This window comes from Drosophila arizonae, chromosome 4 (assembly GCF_054131065.1).
Source record: "Drosophila arizonae isolate 15081-1271.41 chromosome 4, UAZ_ARI_1.0, whole genome shotgun sequence".
In the NCBI taxonomy this organism is placed as follows: Eukaryota; Metazoa; Arthropoda; class Insecta; order Diptera; family Drosophilidae; genus Drosophila; species Drosophila arizonae.
Window position 1 is genome coordinate 22,873,718 of NC_142924.1, and position 27,218 is coordinate 22,900,935.

The 27,218-nt window shown below is 38.4% G+C and overlaps 1 protein-coding gene across 1 annotated transcript; it reads left to right on the forward strand.

The window, feature by feature from the left end:
- Positions 1 to 372: 372 nt before the first annotated feature.
- Positions 373 to 21,924, forward strand: HGTX (HGTX homeodomain transcription factor). The gene is made up of 4 exons (XM_018009010.2): positions 373 to 1,985; positions 4,609 to 4,794; positions 13,759 to 13,955; positions 20,487 to 21,924. The coding sequence occupies exons 1-4, from the start codon at positions 1,019 to 1,021 to the stop codon at positions 20,718 to 20,720; spliced, it is 1,584 nt and encodes a 527-aa protein (XP_017864499.1). The 5' UTR covers positions 373 to 1,018; the 3' UTR covers positions 20,721 to 21,924.
- The last annotated feature ends 5,294 nt before the right edge of the window (positions 21,925 to 27,218 follow it).

The window sequence follows — 27,218 nt, forward strand, 5'->3', positions numbered from 1 at the left end:
ACACACAAATGCACACACACACACAACCCGTGCTGAAACGCAACCAGTCCAGTTCCAGCTCCAATCCAATCCGAAATAGTTGATTTTAATGATGTACATAATAAAATTCCCATTCGTTTTGTGCCAATGCCAATGCGTTCCAGCTTCATTGCATGTTTACACTGATTGTGGAACGCACAAGCAGACACACACACACACAAACACGCACACACAGATTCAACTGCTCGCACACTGATTTACAAAGGAGAGAACAATACAACTGCTTGTTTGGTATCTGTGTCTTGCTCTCTCTTGCGGGATGCTGCCTTCGAATGAGTGGAAAAGAGCAACCAACGGGCCGGAACAGGGTTGCTCAGACAATTGCGACTGCTGCTGCCGCCGAGATTGCCCAGCGCTGCGTGCGGGTCACCATGTGAAGTGAAGTCGTTCGAGTCAATTTCGAAATCATTCGTTAGTCTTAGGCCTAAACAAGCGGACACGCGCGCGCGCCTCTCTCGATCCAAGCCCACGCAAAGTTGACAGAAATTGCGGAAATTCGTGTTCGCAAATGGAGCCAAGGCGGGCCAACGAGTGCTAAGAGTTTTCCAGTGAACTGAACCCCTTGAAAGAAAAGTTTGAACAGCAAAATTGAATTAATGTTCGTTCATCTTGTGTGATCGTTTCGACCAAACTGTTCGTGAAGAAAGCACAGTTAGCCAAATAGAGCTCGCTTAGCCAAACTTCTTCTGAGTGCAACGCGTTTTCCATACAATAAAACAAGCTGGGTAGTCCATTCCTGCACGCTACACCCGCGGGTGGCAGTTGCAGCAGCAACAACCCATCGCCCACACCGGCATCGGCAGCCAAGCAACTAGCCCAAACCTTCCAGCTATCGGCCAATTCGGCCTTCAATCTAGCCCTGCCGCCTAGCTTCTATCATCGCCTGCCCACAGACGTGCCCGTTCCGAATCCGGTCAACGCAGCGGAGTGCGTGCCCTCGCTCGACTACGTACACTCCTCGCCCAGCACCGATCCCGACATGGATCTAATAAATCCCTACATGCGCCATCACAGCTTCGCCGCTGCCTCCCAGAGCAGTCCGCCGTCGGCGGCGCAGCGCCATCACCTGGCCGCAGCGGCTGCCGCGGGACTGAGCAATGGATTCGCCGATGTTCATGCACATGCGATGGCCGCGGCGGACTACCAGCAGCAGCTGGCCGACTACCATAGTGCGGCGGCAGCGGCGGCTGCCTATGCCAGCAGCAACAACAACAATAACAACAACAGCCCACTGATGCTGCTGAAGGCGGCGCACGGCGGCGGAGTCGGTGCACGGCTAACGGAGGCCAAGTCTTCAGCAGAGGATTCGCCCTCGACAACGCCGCCACCAGCCTCCTCGCGTTTGCACTCGGAGTCGTCGCCCTCGCCGCGGTACGAGCACAACTCCAGTCCCGGCGTCGACAGTGCCAAGTCCTTTGCATTGAGCCAGCGCAGCAGCGGCGGTGAGGAGCATTGCCAGAACAGTGGGTCCAGCCCGCCGCCATCTGACTACAGTCCGGAGAACTTGACCAGTCGCAAGTATCAGCATCCAAGCAGTGGCCTCAATCCGCTCAGCCTGCACAATAACAACAACAACAACAGCGGCAGCCATCCCAACAATAATAACCACAACAGCAACCACAATAACAACAACAACATGGAGCACAAGCTGCCATTGAGTTTCTTGGGTCCGCCGCTGGCGGCGCTGCATTCCATGACCACAGAAATGAAGACTGCACAAGGCGTCGGCTCTGGCGCCGGCAGCGGCATCGGCTCCGCTGGCAATGGCCTGGTCTATGGACACAGTCCCAACTCGCACCTGATCAGTGAGCGGGTGACGGGCTCGTCCAGCTCGAGCAGCTCGACGACAACAAATACTCAGGGCGCCGCCAACCCACATGGCATCGATACGATACTATCGAAGCCGCCGCCCGTTACATCGGCGGGTCTAAGTGCTTTAACGGGAGGTAAGTTAGAGCAGCTCTCAAGATTATTAATTATATATAATTTAGGTATTTAATTGAACTTCTATTGAATTTGAGTAGATCGCACTCTGTGCATAAGAGTGAGAATCTATTCAGTGTTAAATCTATGCAGTATTAGTAATAGTTGAGTATTTTTCTTTTTTTCCTTATAACATATACTTAGATTAGATAGAGAAATAGTACAGTCGAGCCCCGATAATTCGAAATGGTAAGGGGATCAGTTTTTTTTTTTTTTTTTTTTGGAATTACACCGATATTCAAATTATTTTTTCGAGGTGATTGATTTTCCTCTCGATTTATCGCGATATTTGATTTAGCGGAGTGCAAATTATCGAGTCTCTTACTGTATCAGATATTAGTCCCACATTGATTAGTTTTAAAAAATTGCTCAAATTATTCCGAAATGGATTTGAATTGGTAAATTACTAAAACTTTAAGATATGTGTGTTTATGTATATTTTGTGTTCATATTATAAAAAATTTCTATTAAGCAAATTTCATGTCCAAAAATAGATTTTTAACGAAAGGAATGTCTAACTAAAAACTAGTTTAATTGAAAAAAATAAAAACTTATCTGAGCAGCTATATTATATTAATACATTGCTTTAATTTTAAATATGTAAAATAGTTTATATATAATAATAATTAAACTTTTTTGAAAGCTATTAATGAAATAATATCAAATTTTAAATCAATTTGAGGATGTTATAAAAATTAAAATAGATAAATAAAATGAAATTGAAAATATTCAAGCCAAACCTTCCTATGCAGAAATCTTGCCTAATATATTTAGTCAGTCCAAACAAATTCTTATTGCAGCTCGAAGATGTTCATAGCCACAGGTTTGATAACCATTAAAAATTCAATAATCAAATATATACACATATATTTATTTGTGCATCATTATGCAATGCGAATGTATTGAATTGACATTATGCACGGCCCAAAAATTATTTGAAACGCTTTAGGAGCTGCTTCGCTCACAAAAATTCCAACCAAAAATGTTTTGTTTTGTCTGCATGAATCCGGTTTGACGTGATTCCACAATGAAATAGCAATAACAAATACAACAACAACAACAGCTATTGAGAGCACCTTCAACCCTTTCCCCTCACAGCTAAGCAGATGACAGAGTTGATAGCATTTTATTGGACACAATTCCCAAAAATCATATAATATCGAAATTGCAAAATGACGCAAAGCGTAATGCGATACTTAAACGTTTAGCAATTAGTTGTCAAATTGTTTGTAATTAAATCAAAATGACACACGAAAAGCAGGGCGAAACGACAACGAAAGGAGGAGGTGGAGGAGGAGGAGGAGGGAGAGGCATATACCACATACATATATGACTTTGCCGTTTCATTGAAATGATTTCAATTTTTCGACAGTTAAATGTAGCCCAATTGTGGGGCATGACAGAGCCGAGACCGAGACCGACAGCCAGACCAATAAGGAGTGGGTCAACATTTGCTCGTAATCAAAAAAGTGGTGTAGGCGAGTAGGCATGGGCCACCAGCTGGCCAAGAGGAGGTTGAGGAGGCGGGAGAGGCGGAGGAGGTGGGCACCTATGCGACAGGGCGTTGACAATTTACCATAAAACTTTTAATTAATTTTAACGAGGGCGTTTATGTGATTTCATTTCATTTTGCTGCTAGTTTTGTATTGTTAACCAAAAGCACAAATCTTTTTATTCTTTTCGTGACAAATTATTTAATAGCATCGAATTCATTCGATGAAATCGTTTACATGTTTCAAGTTCTAAACACAATGAGTTGCCAAATGGCTAAGACATAGGTAATTCTTGGGGTCTTCGCGTTTCGATTCGCTTATGAATAGTTTCATATATTTAGAAGGTTACAAATAAAGTTTAATGAACGTTTATAATTATTCGATAGTTTTATGATAATTCACTTATATAGACATGTTTGTAAGCTGGGAGAGTTAAGGTACATTTAGGTGTGATATCAAAAATGAAAACATTCATCATGTAAACTTGAATCAACTTAATAGTTATACTAAACAATAATACCATATAATTACACAAAAAAAAAAAAATAAATAAATAAAAATAAAAATAAATTAATAAAAACAAATTAAAGAAAATAAAATACAAATATAATAGTAATAATAAATAAATAAACAGCAAATAAGCCTAATAGATAAATTAGCGGACATCTCTTGATTATTAAGGGAATCGCAATATCTCCTAGCAATTCCATGTTATCTAATGAAAGCTATTGAATTGGCTAAACGTTAGATTAAAGCATATTGATTTATATTCATATGGATGTGAAAATAAAATTAACTTGTATATGTAAAACCAGATGGATGTATTAAGTACAAAACTTAGGTCTTTTTTACTATATAACGCACAGTGATGTAGAGCTCGAAGTTGAAGAAAAAGAAGGTAGTGGATTAAGCTGATTTTAAAAATATGTGCACAGAAAAATTTATTTTAATATTTCATTAAATATATAGAAGCTAATTCAGCAAAAATTTTTTATTATTTTTTATTTTTTAAATACATTTAAAATATAATTACTAATAGTTTTATGAGTCTGAACCATATTTCCTGTAAATTATTTAAATAATTTTCTTCCAGCTGGCATTCCACGTTTCTCCATAGCCGCTGCTGCGGCGGGCATGGCCCAATATCTGTCGCAGAGCCAGGGAGCGCCACTGAAGACGCACGCCGGACACATTGTGGATCGCACGCATCTGTACTGGCCGGGCCTGCAGGGTCTGGTGGCCAATCCGATAGCGTGGCGAGAGCGTCTATCAAATACAAGTAAGTGATTGAATTCAATATCTGAATATGTGCACTAATTTGCACATATCAAGCACCTTACAGAAATTGTATATGTGTGTGTTTGTGTGAGTGTGTGTGGGGAACTGTTGAACAATTATTCAGTGCATTCAGTGCTGCGGTAGCACGTAATTTGGTTACAATTGTGGCGAGGCCAGCCCGATGATCTGTCAACAATGAAAGCCACACCTCGAGCTTCATTGAGGCCCGATCGACTTCCTGTTGATACCGTTAACAAAGCGCAGCGAATGAGGCAGCTGCCCCTAATGATCATGGATCGCTACTCAAGTGATTACCAATGCGACGCGTCCAATGTGCTTAGTGCATGGCCCACGGCCCACGGCCCATGGCGCATTGTCGAGCTCATTAAAAGAACTGGCAGCAAAAATAAAAGCAGAAGACGAGAAATACAAATAAAGGGAATCACTTTAACACGATCAGCGATCAGCGATCGGAGATTGGAGATCGGAGATCGGAGATGGACGCATCCAACGATCGATTCATACAGCTGACAATGACTGCACATAAAAGAAGAATTTATTTAACTGAAAAGCCATATGAAAAATTAATTTACTCGCATCTTTCGCTTTCGAGCATCGAGCATCAGGCATCGAGCATCGTTCAGCCTCGTTGGGGTAATGATTCTCTGGATCTGGTTACTTCATTATTACATCTATTTATAAGGTTCCGCTCCCACTCCCGCTGCCGTTGCCGTTGCCGTTCGTCTGCTCTGCTCCACACTTCACACCTAAGCTCATTAAGTAATCGCCCAACACCAGCATCAACTCGAGCTCGAACTCGTTTTCACATTGTTTATTTATTTAAACGCCCCTTCCCGCTCAATCTCTTCTCTCTATCTCCCTCGCTCTCACACACTCTCTGGTGGTTAATGATCGTTCGCAATGGCAATTGATTTGATTTGATTTGATTTAGTGTTGTGGCTACTGCCAGGCCATCACACTGAAGCAGTCACTGAGAAGTCAGCGGAGTCAGCTGCTGTTTGGCTTTTAATTGCGCCCGTGACGGTGCACATTTTGCTAGCTGGGCTTAAGTCGGAAATTGAACATAATTTTCTTATTGAATTAGTAACGAGATCGCCAGAGAGCGCTACAGAAGAGAAATGTTTGTCTTGTGTTCGACTCGATTTCTGAAGTGTATCTCGGAATGCTTGGTAGCTGCTGCGATTAAGTAAATATTGTTTCAATTGATTTGCCAAACAGTGTAGAGCTCTACTCTGAAGAACGAGCTGGCCAGCAAGTTCAGCAGCCGAGCTGCATGAAGCAGTTGTCTCAATGACCTTCTTCTTAAAGCAATGCGGAATTTCAGCTTAAGAATATAGTAATGAAATTTGGGGATTACTAAAGCTCGATTATTAGTTAGATTGCTAGAATTTAATGAATTAATTGCTAAATACCCAAGCCCAGATCCAACCAGTAGCCACAGTCATTCGCAGGCATCACAGTGAACCCTGGAGTAGAATTTGTTGATTTTTCAAGATAAACAATAAATTAGAACAAAAATATCCCTAATGAGATTTTTCTAAATATGTTTCCACTTGGTAATCTGTTACAGCATATTTTATTCATATAAAATGTTATATTATTTAATAAAATTTAATAAATAAGTGTATACTCCGTAGAATACCATAAGCTTCACCCAAACATAGTACAAACAAGTTGCGGCCCTTTATTACTAATTCATGATATCAAATCCCTTTTTCTACTACCTATTGATATTGTTGATAACGACGGTTGTATTTACCTATATTATAAATCATGATAACTAACCTTACCCATGATATTCCCTAATGCATTGCCAATTCGCTCTCAATACGATAGATAAAATTGATAGAGACCTTATTAATGTTGTCTAATATGATATTATATGAAGTTCTATTCGATTGAATGGGTGACTGATTAAACAATGTGCACCCCAGGCCATAAAAATTGCAATGAACTCGTCGAAACTCACAATTATGCAATGAATTGCATTGCAAATATTAATAAAAAGCGATAAAAGCACATGAGCATTTATTTATCATAAAAAAAGTGTGGTAGGGAGAACTCAATTTGTGATGGACCCAATCAATAAATGTGTAAAATATTTAAATATTATATTATTAATATAAATTAAAATAATGGAATGATAATTAATATAATCACATAAAAAAAAGCTTTTAAATATTTTAAAGACTGTTGAGACACCGCAATCTACTCGCAAGAGGACTGTTACCTGCCAGACAGACCTCTAAGAAGACTCAAACGGCAAGGCTTTGCCAAAACTATTGGACAATAGTAAAACCTCCACAACTTAAAATCCCCATAACTCGGTATGGGGTTCGACTCTATTATTAATTTACCTTCCCTGTGTTGTTATGGTTCTATTTTTGATGTACCGGTTCTGCACTTAATAAATATATATAAAAAAAAAAAATATTTTAAACATATCAAATCGATTAAATATTTTTAAACAATCGAAAATTGATCACATATAACATTGTATGTTATTTACCTAGCAAATATATTGAAATAAACAAAACTTCAACTTAAAAGAATTATTAATTAAAACATTTAAGTGTTAACACATACAACAAATAACAATCAAAATAATATGACAATGAAATCATAACCGAGTGCATGGCATACTTTTGTGCGCACATATAAATTCAAATGAGTGAAACTCAGACGCCGCCATTTTTGGTGCGATGTCCTGTGCGCAGCTTTCGCATAAAACAACAGACACAAGCACATGCACACATAAAAACTAACACAAGCACACGCAAAGACATACAGCCATGTGAACAATCCACGAACATATAAAGCTTTTGCTGCCTTGTTAACATGACAGCCTACAAGCACATAAACACACACACACAGACGCAGACGCACACACACACTCGCAGCTGCCCCGTTTTGGCATACTGCTCAGCCTCCATTTGTTGTTGATGTTGTTGTAGGTTCGTCTAGATAATAATGTGGCAACATATTCTTGTAGCGTCTGCGTCTGCCCTTATCTTATGCCTATCTGCCACCCATGCCACATACACAGCTACATACTATATATACCCAACATTTATATAGAGCTCACAAACACACAGACACACACACACACACACACACACACACACACACACACACACAGCCGTAGACAGCCAGCGATATAACAACATTCACTTTTTCCGGTAAAAGTTTTTCTTTGCTCCCTTCGCTCTGTCTGGCTGAGCAGCTGTCGCATATTCGTCGACATCGGCGGGCAGCCATAATATGTATATACAAATAATAAATAAATAAATATACAATTTTTATGTAAATAATAAGCGCACACAGAGCCATCATTTTGTGTTTTATGTAAATGTGCCGAAAATGTGGAATATATGACAATGTTTCGGCTTGAAAAATCATGTGAAAACAATGAGGAAAAACCATTGACAAGCGAGTGAAACATTTGTTTTGAATTGTTTTTTATCTTGTTATTGTTTTACAACAAAGTCAAGAAGAGTGATAGATACTAGATACTAGATACTAGATACTAGATACTAGATACTAGATACTAGATACAAGATACTAGATACTAGATACTAGATACTAGATACTAGATACTAGATACTAGATACTAGATACTAGATACTAGATACTAGATACTAGATACTAGATACTAGATACTAGATACTAGATACTAGATACTAGATACTAGATACTAGATACTAGATACTAGATACTAGATACTAGATACTAGATACTAGATACTAGATACTAGATACTAGATACTAGATACTAGATAGTTTTCTCACATTCTGTCACCCGACTCGCTCTCTCTTTTCTTCATCGGACTGACTCTCATAGGAAGCCAGTAAAATAATTAACTTGAATACAAAAAGTAAATATGGGGTACAAAGTAAAATGCGTTCAAGTATATCATAAAAGGTAGCAGCAGCTGAAACTACTGCCAGTTATACAGCTGTCAGATAAGCCAACTAGCCGTATATAGTCAAAGACAGCAAAAACCAAGTTAACCAACGGCTGACCAACTGAAAGCGCTGTCTACATTTGACACAATTCATTAAGCTTAATGAAGACAGCAGCAACGAGGCCCAAATAAAAAGTTACGGCTGCCGGCAAGAGGGAAATACAGAAAGGGACAGACAGGGCGAGCGAGAGATAGAGGCAGATAGTCAAGAGCTGTGCTTAAACCTTTTGCTAGCTGTTGCGTTTAATTAAAATTCAAGTGGCGCATTTTGTCGTCCTCCTAATCGCTGGCCGAAGAACTTGTGCTTTAAGCACATAATCGCCCATAAAACAGGCAATAAAACAATGCAATGAAGCTGAAGCCGCAATATACAATGCAGAACGAATCCACTTAATGAGCGATGCTAACTAGGTAGAGAGCGAGGTTTATTTAACGTAAGGATTCATTGCTGTGTTTACTCTGCTAATTGGCACAGACATTTTACAAGATTGTCAAAGCGCGTTATATAGGTAAATATTCATGTCCTGGAGGATTTAGTTATTATTGTGGATTGCCATGGTTGATGTTTGAATTGACATAGTTTGTATAAAACATTTTGATACACACCAAATCTGGTTACGGAATTGACTGTCTGAATTGACCTACTTAATTTATATATATTAGTCTAGTTTTGAATTTAGCTTTAAATATCTGACATCTGATATGATTTACCATAGGCTAAGGAAAGATATAGGGTCATGGATTCATATTCCAATCTGTAGACTTTATATCGATGGATTTGAAAAATAATATATATTTGAAAAATAATATACAGTCGCGTCTCGATAATTTGTACCCCGCTAAGTCGAATATCGCGATAAATTTGAAAAAAAAAAAATTCTATGCCCCAAAAAAAAAAAATTCGTTCTCGATAATTGTCAAGAATATTAATTTAATTAATTAATTAATTTTTGTGTAAATCGAAAAAAAACTGCTCCCCTTGCCATTTCGAATTATCGGACTCGACTTTATTTCTATTTATCTGCAAATGCCTATTCAAATTATTAAGCTAAATATATTTTTGATAAAAAATATACGAAGTATTTATTATATAAATAAAGAATCTCATTTACTTCAATAACCAGGCAATATTTTTCTAAAGAATCAGATACATTTGTCGTTGAATTTAACCCATATTTCTGACTTTGCTTTGTGCCAAGTAAAATTGTGCAAGCGAAAACTCAGTTTGTTTCATTGTTGCCATTTTATTGTTTGTCTATCAACAGTTGCCATTGTCGCCTCTGCACATGCTCTGGCTCTCACGCGCCTGTTACAAATGACTTTTTAATATTTTCAATAAGGCAGCAGCAGCAGTTAGCCAAAACATGACACGCCCACCTATCGCGCCCCTTCGTCCAACATTATTAATATCAATAGCGTATAAAAGCAAAATCCCAAACCGAAAATATTAATGCCATAAAAAAAAGAGCAACAACAAAAAATAGAGAAGTAGGCGAAAAATATTTGGACGTGAACAAAGCAACAACAACAACAAAAAATACGAGCAGAAAAGTGCAAATGCAGCGTTGGCAACAGGGTGACTTATGCGATTATAGACAACTGGCACAGGCTAAGGCAACAGCTAGGGGGAGCTACAAGGGCTTTAGAAGGCGAGCCTGCTGCCATTGCCATTGCCATTGCCTTTGCCTTTGCCATTTCCACTGCCAATTCCTTTTTCGTTTTGTTGCACTGCGTGAGGGCCCGGACATGAGCAAATAAACGCTTCATATTTGTCGGTTATTTATGAGGGTTCTTGGGACGCAGCTGCAGGGCCAATGGATGGATAAAAAGAGACAAGCGCCAAGAGCGAGAGTGAAGGAGAAGCGAAACTCGCGACAAAAACAAAAAACGAAAAGGAAATAATGATCAGTGATAACATTTTCTAATACTCTAGAAAAATGCATTGAATTTAATGTCAGCTAAATTAATTTAAAGAAATTCAAGTTTATATGATATATTATTACTTTTACTACTATAGACTCTTCTGTCATATCTTCAGAAAGTTCTCTTCCATTATACAAATTTTCATTGGGAAGAGTATTCAATATGCCACACAAGCCCCATATCGCCGCTAGGGATTAGGCTTGTTACGAGCCAGGCTTGGCCTTGTTCCTTGACACCCTCTCACTCCAAAAGTTTTTCATAGCTTGTTAAGCTTACGAATTGTCTGTGAAGAAGTATGAAATACATTTTATGGCTCATATTTATTTTGTTACGCTGTTATTTAGCTTTTCTCTCTCTCTCTCTCTCTCTCTCTCTTTCTCTCTTTTGTTTGTTGTGCATTGCAATTGCTTTCTGCAGTTGCAGCTGAGCTAAGGATGTAATGAATGAAAGCTGTGAATATATTATAAGAGATGTGTCTTTTTATACGACAATCGAACGGTGATAAAGTCATGGAGCGAGTCAAATGATGAGCATGAGAAATGTGGGAGTATCGAAATAAATGGTACATAAAATATTTAGTATTAATTAATATTTGGTAATTAAACTATTGATGCCTGTATTCCATTTAATTGAGATCTACCGATAGGATCTACCGAAACTATATTAAATTGATTTTATGCCTTTATTGTTAGCTTTACTATTAAAATCTCTTGTTTAATACATAGGTATAAAGAAGTAAACAATTTTTTCTTCAACTCAAAGAATTTGTAGATTCCAACAACATTCCAACTCAAACCAGAATCAATGTGGATGCAATTCGTGCAGGGGTTGAAAACTTAATTATTTATATAATATTAAAATATCAATTTATATAATACATATACTGCAAGATTTCATTCAAATAATTTCTATTCGCAACATAACTTTTGACTCTTGTTCTGCTAAAGAAATGTTTTGGTTTTCTGTTTCATTAATAGACTAATTTTAATTGGAATTTTGGGTTTCATTGGGCTTAAGCTCAGAGGGTTTTTGTCGTATTGTTAACAACTTTAGCTTTGCACGTTATTTCAACCACATCTCGTGCTGAGCTCACATCAAACACACACACACATACACACAGCCAAGCTGTCATAATTTAAATAATGATAATATTAGACAAAATGCACCGAAGTATCATAAAGGGAGCCCAAGTTTCATGAGAACTACTCCAGAGTAAAAAGCGTCCAGCTCGTATATTTGATGTAAATTTAAGTCTCAAGCGGTACACACAACAGAAGCGGACCCTTCAACCCTCACACACACACTGACAGAAATGCCACCCACTAGGCTGGTGTAGAATTTGGGCATCGCATTTTTACCTAGCGCTAGGCGCGCCCTGTGCATATTTAGTCAAATCATTTCACATAATTAGGGATCATTTAATAATGGGGTGACATTAATTGAAAGCACACACACACACACACGCACACACCAAACAAAGAGAACGGCATAAGGGCTGTGCAGACCACCCACCCACACTTCTAGAGAAAGAGACAGAGACAGAGAGAGAGCAAAAGCAAGAGCGAGAGAGAACGAGTCAACTGCTACCGTTTAATTTTATGACCACCACCCAGCCTCTGTCCACTTGACTGCCTTTACGAGCCTTCTGGGTGGTGGGGGATGGCGAGGGCGGTCGGTTGTTCATGCTCTAGTGGAGGGGGCGTGGTCCCAGCTTTTATTGGCCTCTTGTCGTCAGCGTCGTTGTCGTTTTGGCTAATTGATTTTAATGAAAGCCCGAGGTCCCACGGACCCAACGCTCAGTTGCTCCCATAAATTCTGTGGTCAATTTGGGTTTGTTAATTGTCGCAACGTGTGCCCAGGCCCCACATCGTGGGCCACTCTTTAGTTGTGAGCGTAATTAGTGTCTAATTGTTATGCGGATCTGGCAAAAATGAATGGCCAAAAACAAATTAGATTAGATTTTCCATTGGGCACAATGCTTCCATATTTTCTACCTGCACTAAGACACGCTTCTATAAAGATATATATACCTATATACATAGAGATATATATGTGTGTATAACGTCCAATAACAACCCCAATAACCCACAAAAGCGATTCCTCAACCACCGCGCTCCAAAATTCGCAGCTGTCGCCAAATGCGCGCGCCATAAACAATTAATAAATGTCAAAAAACTTTGCCACAACGACAACAGCAACAACAACAGCAACAACAAAAACAACAGCAACAACGACAGCAATAAGAGCGATCCTCTTACCTTGCCAACTTTATTTTAAGGACATTATAATCTCGATAAATTTCATGAAATTGTTTCATAATTAAATCATCTTAAATTGTCCCAACTTTTTGGAACTTGTAAACACGACTCTTAAACGTAAATTCAACAAAGTTTGGGAAGTGAAATGTTTTTATGAATTGATTATTGCCATAAAAGTAACGTTTCGCTGCGGGGAATACCGTCTAAAATGAAGGCAGCATTTCTATAAGGTTGCAAGATATAACCGTATTTGAATTTATTAATATTTATATCAATCATAACATATTAAAATTTTTTTTGTGAGAGAGAAAGCTACATCAATTAAAATAAAAATACAAAAAAATCAGTCAAACTTTTACTTCAAATATAACAAATATTTCACATATTATTATTTTTTTATGCTGTTCAATCAATAATATCGTTTTAAATATACATATATATAAGAGAGATCAGCATTATATTGTCATTATTAATAAATATCGCCGATTTTTATACTAGTCTGAATTCTACATTTTCTATACTAAATTCGATCCTTATATCAGTCTACATTTTACATTTTACAGTTAACATTATACAATTTAAATTAAAACTTTTTTATTTTACATTTATTTACATTTCATAAAAGAACGATTTTAAAATGTTTTTTATTCTCTTCATCTTTCTAAGCTGTTTATTTCTATTAATAATTTCAAAATAATAATTTAGGGTAAACCAACATTTATAAATATACGAACGCTTACACTCTAGACTAAATAGATTTTTATCTTAATATTTTTTGTACTTTTTTAATCCTTTCCAGTGTCTGCAAATTTGTCCCAGTCCCATCAGCACCATCCATCCAACGATAAGGATGGCAAGAAGAAACACACCCGCCCAACATTCAGTGGTCAGCAGATATTCGCGCTGGAGAAGACGTTCGAGCAGACGAAGTATCTGGCTGGGCCGGAGCGCGCCAAGCTCGCATATGCCTTAGGAATGTCCGAGTCGCAAGTTAAGGTAAGCAGCGCCCCACATTTCGCTCAGGCAAATGAAATGCTCATAAAATGGCGACAGGACGCCAAACTGCCCAACTGCAAAAAACAAACGAGAAACAAACAAACAAACGAGCAAACATGAGGTAAAAGATACGCTCAACCTTCCCCTGTAGCCCCGCCCACTGTGCATTACACCGCCCTTAACTTTTGTGGCAATTTGCATTTTTATTGAAACGCAAAGCTCATGGATTTTTGGTTTATTTTTTGTCGAAGCCCGCAAAACAAAATGGCGCCAATGGTCTGCCCCTTGGTGCACCAGTCGATGGTGCCCTAAAGGCTTAGTTCACATGTCTGCCCCACCTTCAAGCCAGTCCGAGCCGCCCTTAAAAAAAACCATTCCATGCGCGACATTTTAAAGTTGTTGCAAAAGGTCGACGGTTTTTTACTCCCCCACCACCCTTAAACCGCCCGTAAAATGTTATCAACATATAAATCCTTCGTGTCGTCAAATTTGTTGAGCGGCATCGCCATTCCCATCTCCATTCCCATCTCCATCCCCATCTCCATTGCCATCATCGTTTCTGTAATCCTTACCAGAAACGCACGTGTCACTGCCGTGGTCCGTAAGTCGCGTGTGTGACGCGACTTTCGGATCTCGTGGGGTTTGTAATTTAAATTAGCCCTAAGCCCAGCTAGTTAATTGCTTTTGCTGTTAGCTTTGTTTAGGCAGTAGGTAAAATATACGATAGGTTCGCTTCCAGGGAATATCGTATTTACATACATGGAAGAAATTAGCTAAAGTAAACGATATTCAAACAGAATTAGGTACTCTCATTTCTAAAAGGCTTTTATAAAAATGTTATAAATTATTTGAATTATTAGAAAAAATCAAATTGAATGAATTTAATTTTTATTAAATTTGTTTTATTTTTTTCGCATTTTTGTGGAACTTTAACGAAATTTTAAATTAATTTCAAAGCAAATATAATATTCATTGAATCCATTTATTATTTCTATCATAAGAAACATTTTTAGAAAAAAAAAATTCGACTTCAGTAAATTTTCTTAAAATTCAAAAACTAAAATTTTGGAATTCGTATTAATCATATTTAATTATAGTCGAAAATATTTAAATTGCGTCCATTTAATACAACCACAAACTTTAAGCTAATCATACTTCTGCTTTACAAAGAACTCTTTGCCAACTACAATATCCATTTAGTTTCAGTAATTTGCAATTTCATTAGTAGGTTAGATGGTAACATTTGTCAACCAATTTGTAGAGCTTAATAAGTACAACCCCCTTAGCTGAGAACAGCCCTTAAATGTCTCGCTCGGCGGCAAATTGTGCACAAATCAGGTCCTTGGATTACGAGATAGGCAGAGTGATAAGAAATCACGTTTATGATGAGTAAAATGATTAATTACCAATGAATGAGGCCGTTGGCATTGCGAGGCATACGGAACGAGCGAATTTCTATGTAGACTCCGGAGTAGAACGGGAGCATGGCGCAGGATTGATGGCTTGAGCTGCAGCTAAATATGCGTCATTTGTGCAGGGACAGAAACAGAGACAGAGATAAAGAGAGAGACAGTTAGAGAGTGAAAGAGAGAGAGAGAGAGAGAGCGAAAGATGGAAAGCGTCTGATGACGAGTACAAATGGTCACAGAGATGGATGAGTGCAGAGCAGGATTGGGTTGCCCTCTGTCTGATAGACATGCCAAATGACTGCATGACTTTTGGGTGAGTGTAAATTAAATTCTGTGCAAGGACGCAACGACGACAACATCGGCTTCATACATATTCAATTAGTGTGCGTTTGTGTCTCTCTCTTTGTGTGTGGGTGTGCTTGTGTGGGCGGACAGCATAGAGCTTCTCTCCAGATGAAAATGAAAAACAGCCATGACGATGATAGTATGCAAATTGACAAACAAAAACACAAACAGAAACAGAACAAGAGCTGCACACAGCCACCCGAAATATGACGGGCACACAAAATGCAAAACAGTCGGAGACAGTCGCTCGCCCTCTCTGCATGTGTGTGCGCGTGTGTGTGCGTGTGGGCGTGTCTGCTGCTGGGCGTATGCCAAATGATCTTGACAAGAATAATTGCGCTGTTATCATAATTAAAACCGTTTTTGGACGCAACACACACGGACTCAGCCCACAGCTGCATGAGGGACATTTCATTTTGGCAATCATTTAATGCAAATGGTCGCCATTTTGTACGTTCTTATAACGGTACGCCGTCTAACTCTCTCTCCCTCTCCCTCTCTCGCTCGGTGAATTATAGCGTCTGCGTCCATTATTAATGACATTCCAGCTCTTGCGTCTTTATGGACTTGTGTAGTTAGTGGAAGCCATAATATTATTGCATGATTCGTTGTTATAGCTTTTTCGTGATTTAGCATTTGCATAAATGAATGAGATTTTCCCCAATCATTGGATTGCCGAGTGCAGGCATGTAAACACATGCGACAGCCACCGACTCTTGTGTGGGTCTGCTTAGCTACATTTCACATATAGATAAACTCAGCTTGAGCAGCTGTCAAATGTTAATTTGAGATTTCGATTTCGATTTCATAGATATATCGAATAGAACTTAAGTTTCAGACATCATTTAAATGAGCTTCGATCATGCATGGGCTTAGGTTTTTTCTTTTATTTCTCAAAATATTTTTCATATTGTTTTTTTCTCCTGCCGCATAATTAGCACATTTATATCGAAAGCTTGTGGACCAAATCGATTCGACGCGTTTGTCTAAAGTGTCAAAGGCATCAGGCAATGAAACGACAAGTCGACAATGGGCCAGGTCGATCATAAAACTTATGACAGTTATGTGAAATATTGTCTAATTGATTTTTGGTAATCGTATGGAATACGCCAGCTGCCTGGTCCATTGTTGCCAGCTAATGGATTTGATTGTGTGTTAATGAATGGAGTGAAAATTCTATGAAGAACCACCCAAAAGAGTTCAAAAGACAGGGAGAGTGAGGGAGAAAGAAAGTGAGAAAGAGACAGGGCAGCTCTTCCATCGAAGACTGCGCCATTGCTCCACACACTAGCGCGCGCACACACACACTCTTATACAGTTTTTGGACTCACAATTAGTCAAATAGAAGCGGATTTTATGGGCGCTGGGACGGCACCTTAATGGCCCACAAAATGCAAATAAATCAGAAACTCACATAAATACCTATACGAATAAGCGCATATAAAAGGGAAGGGTGAGCCCGTAGCTCGAATTGAAATTTACGAGCCACTTTTAAAGACCAGAACTACAACAAAAACAACAACAACAACAAATGTTTGTTAACCAATAGGAAATAAAAGGAGCGCAGCTCCGACTTGTCAGTCGATCAGGGGCGGGCGAAGGTCTAAGGGTTTGGAAGGTGTGTGCGCAGCCATGCTGTAAATTTTCATGAGTTTTAAGTACCCATGGCGATCTGATCCGATACGAAACGAAACCAGCTCGAACAGGACGTGCGTAAACAAATAAATTTCCAATTTGGCCAGAGTCATATATTTGCCAGCGCCGAGACAAAATGCATAATAGTGTATGTGTCCAGTGAAATAAAAAGGTTTTTGATTTTGACAACCATCCATCCGTTCCTATGAAATTTACATAACGCTTTTCATCCTTATCTGGCCACCGACACCTGACGGATGCCCCGCAGCGGTGCCAAAAAACAAAAACTACAGAGCAGCAGACACCGCTTGACCAAAACATTGGCATATGTTTTATAGCATTGCCTCCTGGCCGCAATAAATAAATCCGTGTGCCCGGAATGCAAACATGCACAAACCTATCCAATATGGCATTGCCACTACTCCATGCCGCCAGCTATCGAAGCGTAACGCTGCCACCACGTCAAATTGATTGCCACAATATTTGATTGACTTTGACATGTTGCCTGTCATAAATTTCCTAGTGTGTGTGTCTCTGTGTGTGCGTGTGTATGTGTGTGTCTTTCCTTGAATCTTTTACCTCTGCCGTTTCTAAAGCGATCTTGATCTCGCTTGGTGGCCACAATAAACCGATTGTGCATATCCTAGGCAGCATTTGGTCAGATCAACAGCACAGTATTTATTGCTTCAGAGAGGCACTATACAATTAGTGACTGACTAGGATCTTAGTTAGTTACTATATTATGTATTTGATAAAATAGGGGCGGCTGTTCATGTAAAAAGTAGTTAAATGTTTATAAAAATAGTTGTGCGACTACGTAATTATCTAAACAATGCACCAATTATAGTGCTAATCAAGATCAATTAGATTCATTATTAGTCAAATTAAAATCTTTTTTCGCTCTTTTTTTTAACTAAAGTGTTCGCATAACCAAAAAGTAGATTTTACTCGAGAAATGCCATATTGCATTCTATCCTTATCCAAAAGCAACGAAATATTATCTTTGTATTATATAATTTCACTTAGTTTAAACATATCAAAAAATTAAACAAATCAAACAGATATATAATATCTCAACTAGTTTAAAGATCTAGTTATTTTAGAAATATAATATATCAAATTTTGCATTTATTTTGTCCGTATGATCGCACCTATAAATATACTATTTTAAAGATCTAATTATTTGAATCACTTGACGTACATGCCAAAACACAATATTTAGGTACTTCAATTGAGATTTCATTATAAATAACAAAGCATACTGATTCTGTTGAAATTATACAACAAAAACTACAATTTAATGCTAACATAATAGTTAAAATTTAACCTACCTGAAAGAATCTCTTTATATATTTCACAAGCATTTTCCTGAATATATATTTACGTAAACTCATTCCTAAATACTTTTCTAGTGAATATTGATGTTGTAAATCCAAAGTGGAATACTTAAGGAAATACTTTTTCTTCTTCCGGCAGCCAAAAACGTAGCCTAGCGCATTTCTCCACGCAGATGAATGTTACCTGCAGATATTAGCATAAAAAACTGTTTACCATAAGCATAACATCCTTAAAGCATTATTTTATAATAACATTATGATACTTTCCCTTAAATTTGAAAGCATGTTATTTCATGCGGCAAGCTAGTGACAAGTCTTGAATTCAACAGTCTGTTGCCTTCCACTTGGAAACTATGCTTTAGTGGGTGCTAGATGACGCATACAACATCGTTATGATGTCGCAAGCGGACAGATGGACACACGCACACACATACAAAGAGAGAGAGAGAGCATTCACTCAAGGCCCTCAAGCAAACGGGCTGAAGTTCACGTTCTGGCCAAGCAAATCCCAAACAACATGGACACAGCTGTTACCAAAAAATAATGACCATGAAAAGCAGCCTTAATGATGCCAACTAATGTTGTTGCCTGCCAGCCTGCCAGCCAGCGTGTCTGTGGCTCTCTCTTTTCCCCCTCCCCCTCCCTTTCTTTCTCTATCTCTGTCTCTGTCTTTCGCTGTGCCAAAAAGATGCCCCAATCTGCAGTTTGGGGCAACACACGAAAAAATAATAATTGTATTTTTATTTCGCATAATGTTGCAAATAATAATTACACAAATGTGCAAATGAAGCTGTAAATTATGTTGTATCTGGTTTAATTGCACCTTTGGGTCGTTGCGAGCGTTGATTTTCGCATGCCACGGCGAAGGCAGTGGCAATAGCCCTGACCATATATACATATTTATTATTTATATTAAAATGTAGCAGAGCTAATTGCTTTTCATGAAAAATATTATTTTATAAACTGTCTCGTATATCAGTTGATTAAAGTACAATTAAATAATATTTATTATGTATATAATGTTAAAAATATTTATTAAATATCTTGCACTATTTTACAAGATGATGATTAGCTTGATTTGAGCAAAGTGCTCCATCATCAAGCAAATGCAGAAATTATGCTCGATTTTGCAGCAGCACATGCCACACGCCACACGCCGCAAGCCAAGGCAAAAAACGTGTCTAGGCCTATGCAGAATAATCCCCTTCAAGAGAGAGAAAGAGAGAGAGAGGGAGGGAAAGAGGATGAGGAAGGGCGAGCTCAAGCGAGGGTGGGGCATGCAACATATGTTGCCAGAAGCTGAGGCGCGCGGTTGCAAAATGGAAAATGAAGCGCAACCAAAGATGTTAGTCATGGTTTTGCATAGTTTTTGCTGCTACTCCTGCTACTCCTGCTGCTGCTGCTGCTGCTGTTGGCTTTTGTGTAACTGCTGTTGGGCAATGGCAACAGCAACGGCAACGGCCACGGCAACGGCAATGGCATTGGGAACACAAGCGCTGTCCAGGGCTTAATATTGTCTTAATTGAGGGTTAACCGGCGTTGATGATGCGACTTATGGGCTGTGAGACGGGCATTGTTGAATGAATGGGTGACGGGCCTCGACTTAATGACTTTGACAATGTGTGCCTCAGTGGGCTGCTGCTGCTGCTGCTGCTGCTGGACTGGCTAATTACATACGAAAGTTTGTGCTGCGCTTACTTAAAACTTTAATTGCCTAACCACACACACACACACACCCATACACACACACATGTATATACGCAGCAAAGTCTAAAGTTTACCATTTCAATTTGTGAATTTTGCAGGTTTGGTTTCAGAATCGTCGCACCAAATGGCGCAAGCGTCATGCGGCGGAAATGGCAACGGCCAAGCGGAAACAGGACGACATGGGTGGCGACAACGACGGCGACTGCAGCGAGACCATGGACAGCGACAACGAGAGCCTGGACATGGGCGAGGCACCCGCCCAGAGCAAGAGGAGTCGCAGCAGCGGCCCGGGCTCCCAGCAGCAGCACCCACAGGATAATTATCGTCATTAAAACGAATTTACCAAAATGGCAACAAGCATAAATAAATAAATAAATGCAAGAAAACGTAAAACACAAAGCAAACAACAATTACAACAACAACAACAAGAAATGAGAGAGCTAATAAACTCTAAAACAGCGAAAGGTTCGCAACATTTGTCGAGCGTTTCCTCCTCTTCTTATTAGCTAGTTACAACAACAACAACCACATTTATAAAGAAGGTTCTGCCACTTTACAGTCTTCTGAAGACGTCAGTTTTAAGGCTACGCAAGTTGATTTCTTCCTCGATTTCGCACTCTTGTTTCACATATACAAATGTGTGTGTAAATATTTATGTTAATTCTCCAAGTGCATAGATATATAGAACTTAGGTATTTTGTATTTGATAGCCGGGCTCTTAATGCCAAGTCGTCTTAAGTCACACAATTTACTGAATTTATTACATATTGTACATTTAGTTTCATAGTTTTTTCTTTGTGACAAACAAAAAGTTAAAGCGACCCAAATAAAAAAAAAAAAAAAAAAAAAAAAAAAAAAAAGAAATGAAAAAGAAAAACATTAAAAAATCAGTTAAAATATAAATAATAATAAATGTAAAAGCTAGAATGGAATGCGAAGAACCTTAACTAATAATTATATTATATTGAATATAAAATACTGCAGTAAATTATGTAAAATTTATTTAAATTTAATGCTAATTTTAATTATTTCAAATTGATCAAGAATAAAATGATAAAATTATAAATAATAAATGAGACAATGTGTTTGAACTGATGGGTAGATCATCTCTACATATACATACATACATAAGACTACGTTAGTTATACGCTGAAATCGGCTCAGCAACACCCACACGAGCTAAACAATTGCTGCTCAGGGCTCGGGGCTCAGGGCTCATAACAATTACAGACCGGAAATCTGCTTAAGCCTGAGTCAGTAAGTCAACCAGGGAGTCAGGCAATCTGTCAAAAATATTCTTGACTGCAGTCAACAGGATTAGCTCAAAGAGTTTCAATCTGCGGCGAACAAGGTGCAGACAAAACGGAACCGAAATGAATAGAGAAATGTGTGAAAAGAATCAACGAAAATCCAAAGATTGATTAACTGTCAATCAAAAAATCGTTGAACAAAAACTTGCACAGCCAATGAATGAAATTGAAACAGGTTGCTGCAACAATGAGCCGCACCAAATTATGAATGCCTAAGCTTTGGGCAGATGGGGAATACAAGCGACTTGGACCGAGAGCTGTGAATATCTAAGGGAGAACAACAAGTTGAGGCCATGAGGTACTTTGATGTCGAGCTCTATTCACTGCTCTTAGGCTTGTTAGGATCGTCAGCTAACGACTCTGTTGCTGTTGCAACTACCGAACTCGCTCGCATTGTGTATGGGCCATGCCTAATGGAGCCACATTTATCATGCTTTAAGTTTTTCTAGCTCTCCTCTAGCCTATAGTGTGCAAACAATGGGCCCAGTGGACTGACCCGACTCGGATCTATTCAAAACACCATTAGCATACGGCCGATAATTGCCTCGACGAGCCATTAGCGGACTCGTACGCCCTAAAGTAAACAGCCGCCGTATTACGTTGTGAAATTCAAGATCAAACATCAATTATTAAATGCGAGTCTCGATTCTCCAGCATCACTCTCAGTTTGTTGTTCATTTCAGAGGCAATCTGCCGACTCATGCAAAGAGCAAAGATCACGTTTTACATTGCAGATCTTTTCATGGACAACTTCCGCACACTTCCGCTGCGAGCAGACCTGCTTTTGGTTAGCCGAAATTTGCCTTTGTTTTGCGTACGCGCCCAAAGTCAACTTCCAGCAATTGGCGATCGAGTGTGAATTGCCATTGAATTTGGCATTTCGTTCCAGCTGCGCAGACGCAAGCGCAGGCGCAGGCGTATATGGAATATGTGGCCGATCCTACGTGTCCAAGTCGGGGTTTTCGCTCAACTCGGCTCAGCTCGGCTCCGTTGTCGACTTCAGGTAAGTCCACCTAAGCCGCTTATTGAGCCTGAGGTTAATAGAATTCGGAATTTCGGTCGAGCGCTCATACGTGTCCCTAGTGTATATCATTTTGAGTTAGGATCTGCTTGTTAATCCGCTTGCTGAAAAATTGCAAGCTGCTGCGGGTCTTTTGGTTTGCGAATTCCACTTCTCGGTCTCGGTCTCGGCCTCGGCTCTGCTATGTTTGGGTCAGGCACGTCAATAAAATTGATTAATTGTTTAATTGTTCAGCTAACAGATGAATGAAATGAATGGAATTGCATAAAATTTGAATGGGATCATTTGAGGGGCGAATGTGATCTATTAAATGCCAGAGAAGCTTGTCTTTGAATTCCAGATAAACTATTTATTGCAGTTAAAATAGAATGTGTTTGAAATAAAAAAAAAAAATTTTAAATGTTTTTATGGGATTTATTTTATTACAATAAATAACTTTTACAGAGACATTTAGTTGCATAGGTTTAAGAAGGAAAACAATAATAAATTCCAAGTAAAAATATTTATTATCTGATTATACTATATATTATTCTTTGTTCATTCTTTGCTTGTCACCCATCTTAGAACCTCGAGTTATCCCTAATCAATCAATCCATCTCTTTTAAAGCCCGAGCTGATATATCCATGAACAATACAAAATACGTTTTTGATATGTTTGCTAAATTTCATAAATTTATGTAAAACAATACATTATCTCCTTTAATCTCGTTGTTTCTAGTTATTTCCTATCGATAGTTATTATGAAGAAAATATTAAAGCCGGTTTAAACAGTTGACCTATAGCAGACTAAAACTTAAAACATTGTTCCACGTTTCAGTACGTTTCAATATAAATTAATTTTATTTATTTTATGATTCATATTAGCTTTAACTCAATTTTACTACAGATATAGAGGGAAAAGACCCCTAGATTTACCTGCTACATACTCCGTTTTTATAGTACTCCAACAAATTAATTCGCTGTCACTCTATGATCTAATTTCGCAGCTTCATTTACCACTTGTACGGCGATCAATTAATAGCGAGACCAGGCCCCCTGGGGGAACGTGAAGAATGCCGTGCACGAGGATATGTGATAGCCATAAATAGCAATATATACTCGTTAGCCGTCTGCAGAGCCCAGCCCACAATGGACTCCTACTCCGCTGTCGGGGCATTTAGGCTGACAATGACAGGCTGGGGCAGCTATACCAATCTGCCAATGCCAAAAACACAGCCAGTCTCCCAGTCAGCCAGTCAGCCAGTGGAGTTGGCCATCAAATTGTTTGGACTGCAGGCCGCCTATTCAACTGACACCTCATGAATGTCCGGGAGAGAGACGTACACACACATAGATAGAAATACACACACACACACACACACACAGAGAGATAGAGACACGCAGTTGGTATGGGATCTACTAAATTGTCCCTCGACACAAATTCGAAATCGATAAATGATAAAAATCAACAGAAACTTCATGGATGCTCTATCGCCTGCTCGCTCCCACTCACAGTGGCAAATGGCAAATGGCGGCAATGGCGCTTCATGAAGCTTTTATTGTCTGTCTATTTCTAAGCTTTGTACATGGACTTCCCAAAATGTATTGCTGTCCCGCTCGAAGGATTAGACTCTCTCCCACTTACTCACTCACACAAACACATGCACACACATACACTGAGAGACGCAGTCGCTTGTGCAGCAAATTTTCGAAAACTTACCAAATTGTTTTCGTTGTTAGGGTTTGCTGGGTGGATTCCAATGCTGATATACGAGCATTGCAAGTTGCTTCTGTCTATATTGGGGATGTCTATATACATGTGTGTGTCTCTGTATGTGTGTATGTGTGTGTGTGAGTGGAGCTCTCTCTTGCCGTTTTTTTCAGACAGACGACATTGATTATGCTCTGTTTTTTGCTGGCTCCTTTTTATTTTCTCTTTTCCGATTTACATTAAATTGAATTATTGTTTATGTTTATAGCTAAACAATGTATCTATGTGCTTTTAATGAGCAGCGAGTTAATATATAAGTACTGCCCATACAAAGCCTAGAAACCTTCTCCGTTAAATAAAAGCAAATAAATTATATTATTTCTAGAGGAAAAAAAGGATTTTTATATTATTTCTTGTATTATAAAAGCTGAGTTTCGCTTACAATCAAATGAAATAAATACTCGAGTATATTTTGCATACATTATTAAAATTTAATTGTAATTCTAAATCATTAAATTAGTATTATTACTTATTTTCGACATTTCTCATATCAAAATTTTTAATTAAAAATCTCAAGAAAATTCAATCAACTTGAACTGTTAATGAGCTGCCTTGGGGCGCTCGGTAGCCTATTAAAAATGCAACAAACACGTCGCAAGCGGAAAAGACACCAAACCAAATTTGGCAAAAACAAAGGCTTGAAAGAAAAACGAATAGAGAAGGTCAAAATGTAATCAAACTCAAGGCGAAGAGCTCAACGTAGCTCATTAACTTCACCACACGCGCTCAGGTCGAGTGAGTCTTTGAGTGAGAGTTGCGAGTGTTTGGCCACGCCCCCAATAGAAGTGAGTCATGCGCAGGGTTGCAACCAAAATGGCCATGCCAAACGGTTTCCTGTGGTTTCAATTCCATTTCGTTGCATAGAAACTGCGCACAAGATGAACACGCTAGCAGCGAGACAGAGAGACAGATACAGCTAGTGAGAGAGCGAGAGCGAGAAAGAGAGCGAAATGCGAGTGAGCGAGTGAGTGAGTTGTGGGGAGCTAGCTTTTTAACGCGCTCGACATGAAAATGAGCAACGAAACGTGCGACAAGCGACGGAGTCCATTTTGAGTTTATTGTTTGATGATTTGAACATTTTATACATATATATATATAAATTTATATATATATATATATTGGATGCGTGTGAGTGTGTGTGTGTAAGCATCTGTAGTTGTATCTCCTTTAGTTGTATCCTTGTTGTTATTTTTGTAATTGCTTGATGTGCGCTACTTACTTAGCTCTAACGTATATCCTTTTATTCTCCTTCATACTTACCCAAAGTAGATTATTGCATTGCACTCCTCGTTCCCTCTCTCACTATCTGCCTCTCTCGCGCTCTCTCTGCTGCTCCTCTGTTATTTATAAGCCAACAATATTCTCTTTTGTTGCGATGCTCTACTCATTCATTGGCGTTCAGCCTCCAGCTGCTAAATTTATTGCTCTTTGATTGACAATTTGGCAGCGCGGGGAGTACAATTAATTTGCCATATAATGCATGCGTTACAGGATCTCATCAATTTCTATTGTTTAAGCGTTTGTCACCTCGTCCGATGAGCTACGGCACAGTTTATTAATTGTCCATTTTTATGCCTCGAATCGGTAGCAGACAGACATCTATTGTTATTAATAGGTGTGACGTTTTAAATATGACTATAACGAATCCACTTCGGGATATACCCTGCACCCTGCATCCTGCACCCTCTCCATATGCTTATGCAACAGGCAAAGGAATGCATATCCTATCCTATCAAACTATATTACGCAATAAATTGTTATTGGATATAAATTAATAAGCATCAAGGTTTTAGACCAAGCGGATTGAGTGGACGCCGAATTCCATTTTTAATTGAACAATGCCAAACATATTATATAATACATAGGCACTATAATTAACATTTAAAATTCAATATTATGCATCTTTATTAGTATTTTTAATCAAAGTAATCATATACTGAATTCTCATCTGCCATGGGCTAGAAGATAATATGCTAACATTAGATTTATAATTTATTTTCACATTATAATTAGTTTTACATTTATGATCATTTCAACACAGAATTTAATAATTTTTATTATATAGTAATTTTATTATTATTATTTTTATTTATTAGCATTTTTTGTAATTGAATTTTTACTTTCAAAATATAGATTTATGGTTTCATTTTTATATATTTATATATATACATTTTTTAAATTTAATTTTATTTGTTTAACTTATTTGTTTAAAATATTGCAAAATTACATAAAATAAGAGTGTAAAATAATTTTTTTTTTTCTAATTAAATATTCTTTTTTTTTCCTTTAACATGACTATAAATTTTGAATACTAGCTACATTTTCGATTTACTAATAAAACCTTTATAATAAGGACATATCTAAATTAATTATTTTATTCTTTAATTGGCATAGAAGATTATGAACATTAATCAGTTTACGATAATTGGAACAATGCGGTGGTGCAGCATAAAGGAAAGAAACTTTCTTGAAATTTAAGGAAGCCGAACATCATCAATGAAAAACTCATAAAATAGTTACGGAACTCCATAAAGTGGCCAACAAAGGCCGGGAGACAATCAATAAGAGTTGATGCAATTCACACTGCTTGCGAAAATCTTCAACTGACATTAAAGCCAACTAATTTATGGCCTTTTAATTTAATGGGTTGGGCTGGGCTGCCCTGGGTTGGCCTGGGCTGGCAACTGTCCCTCATTTAGCGGCAAGTAACTCAATTTCGGGTGGGTTGTCTTCTTCTTGCGAAAGCAAA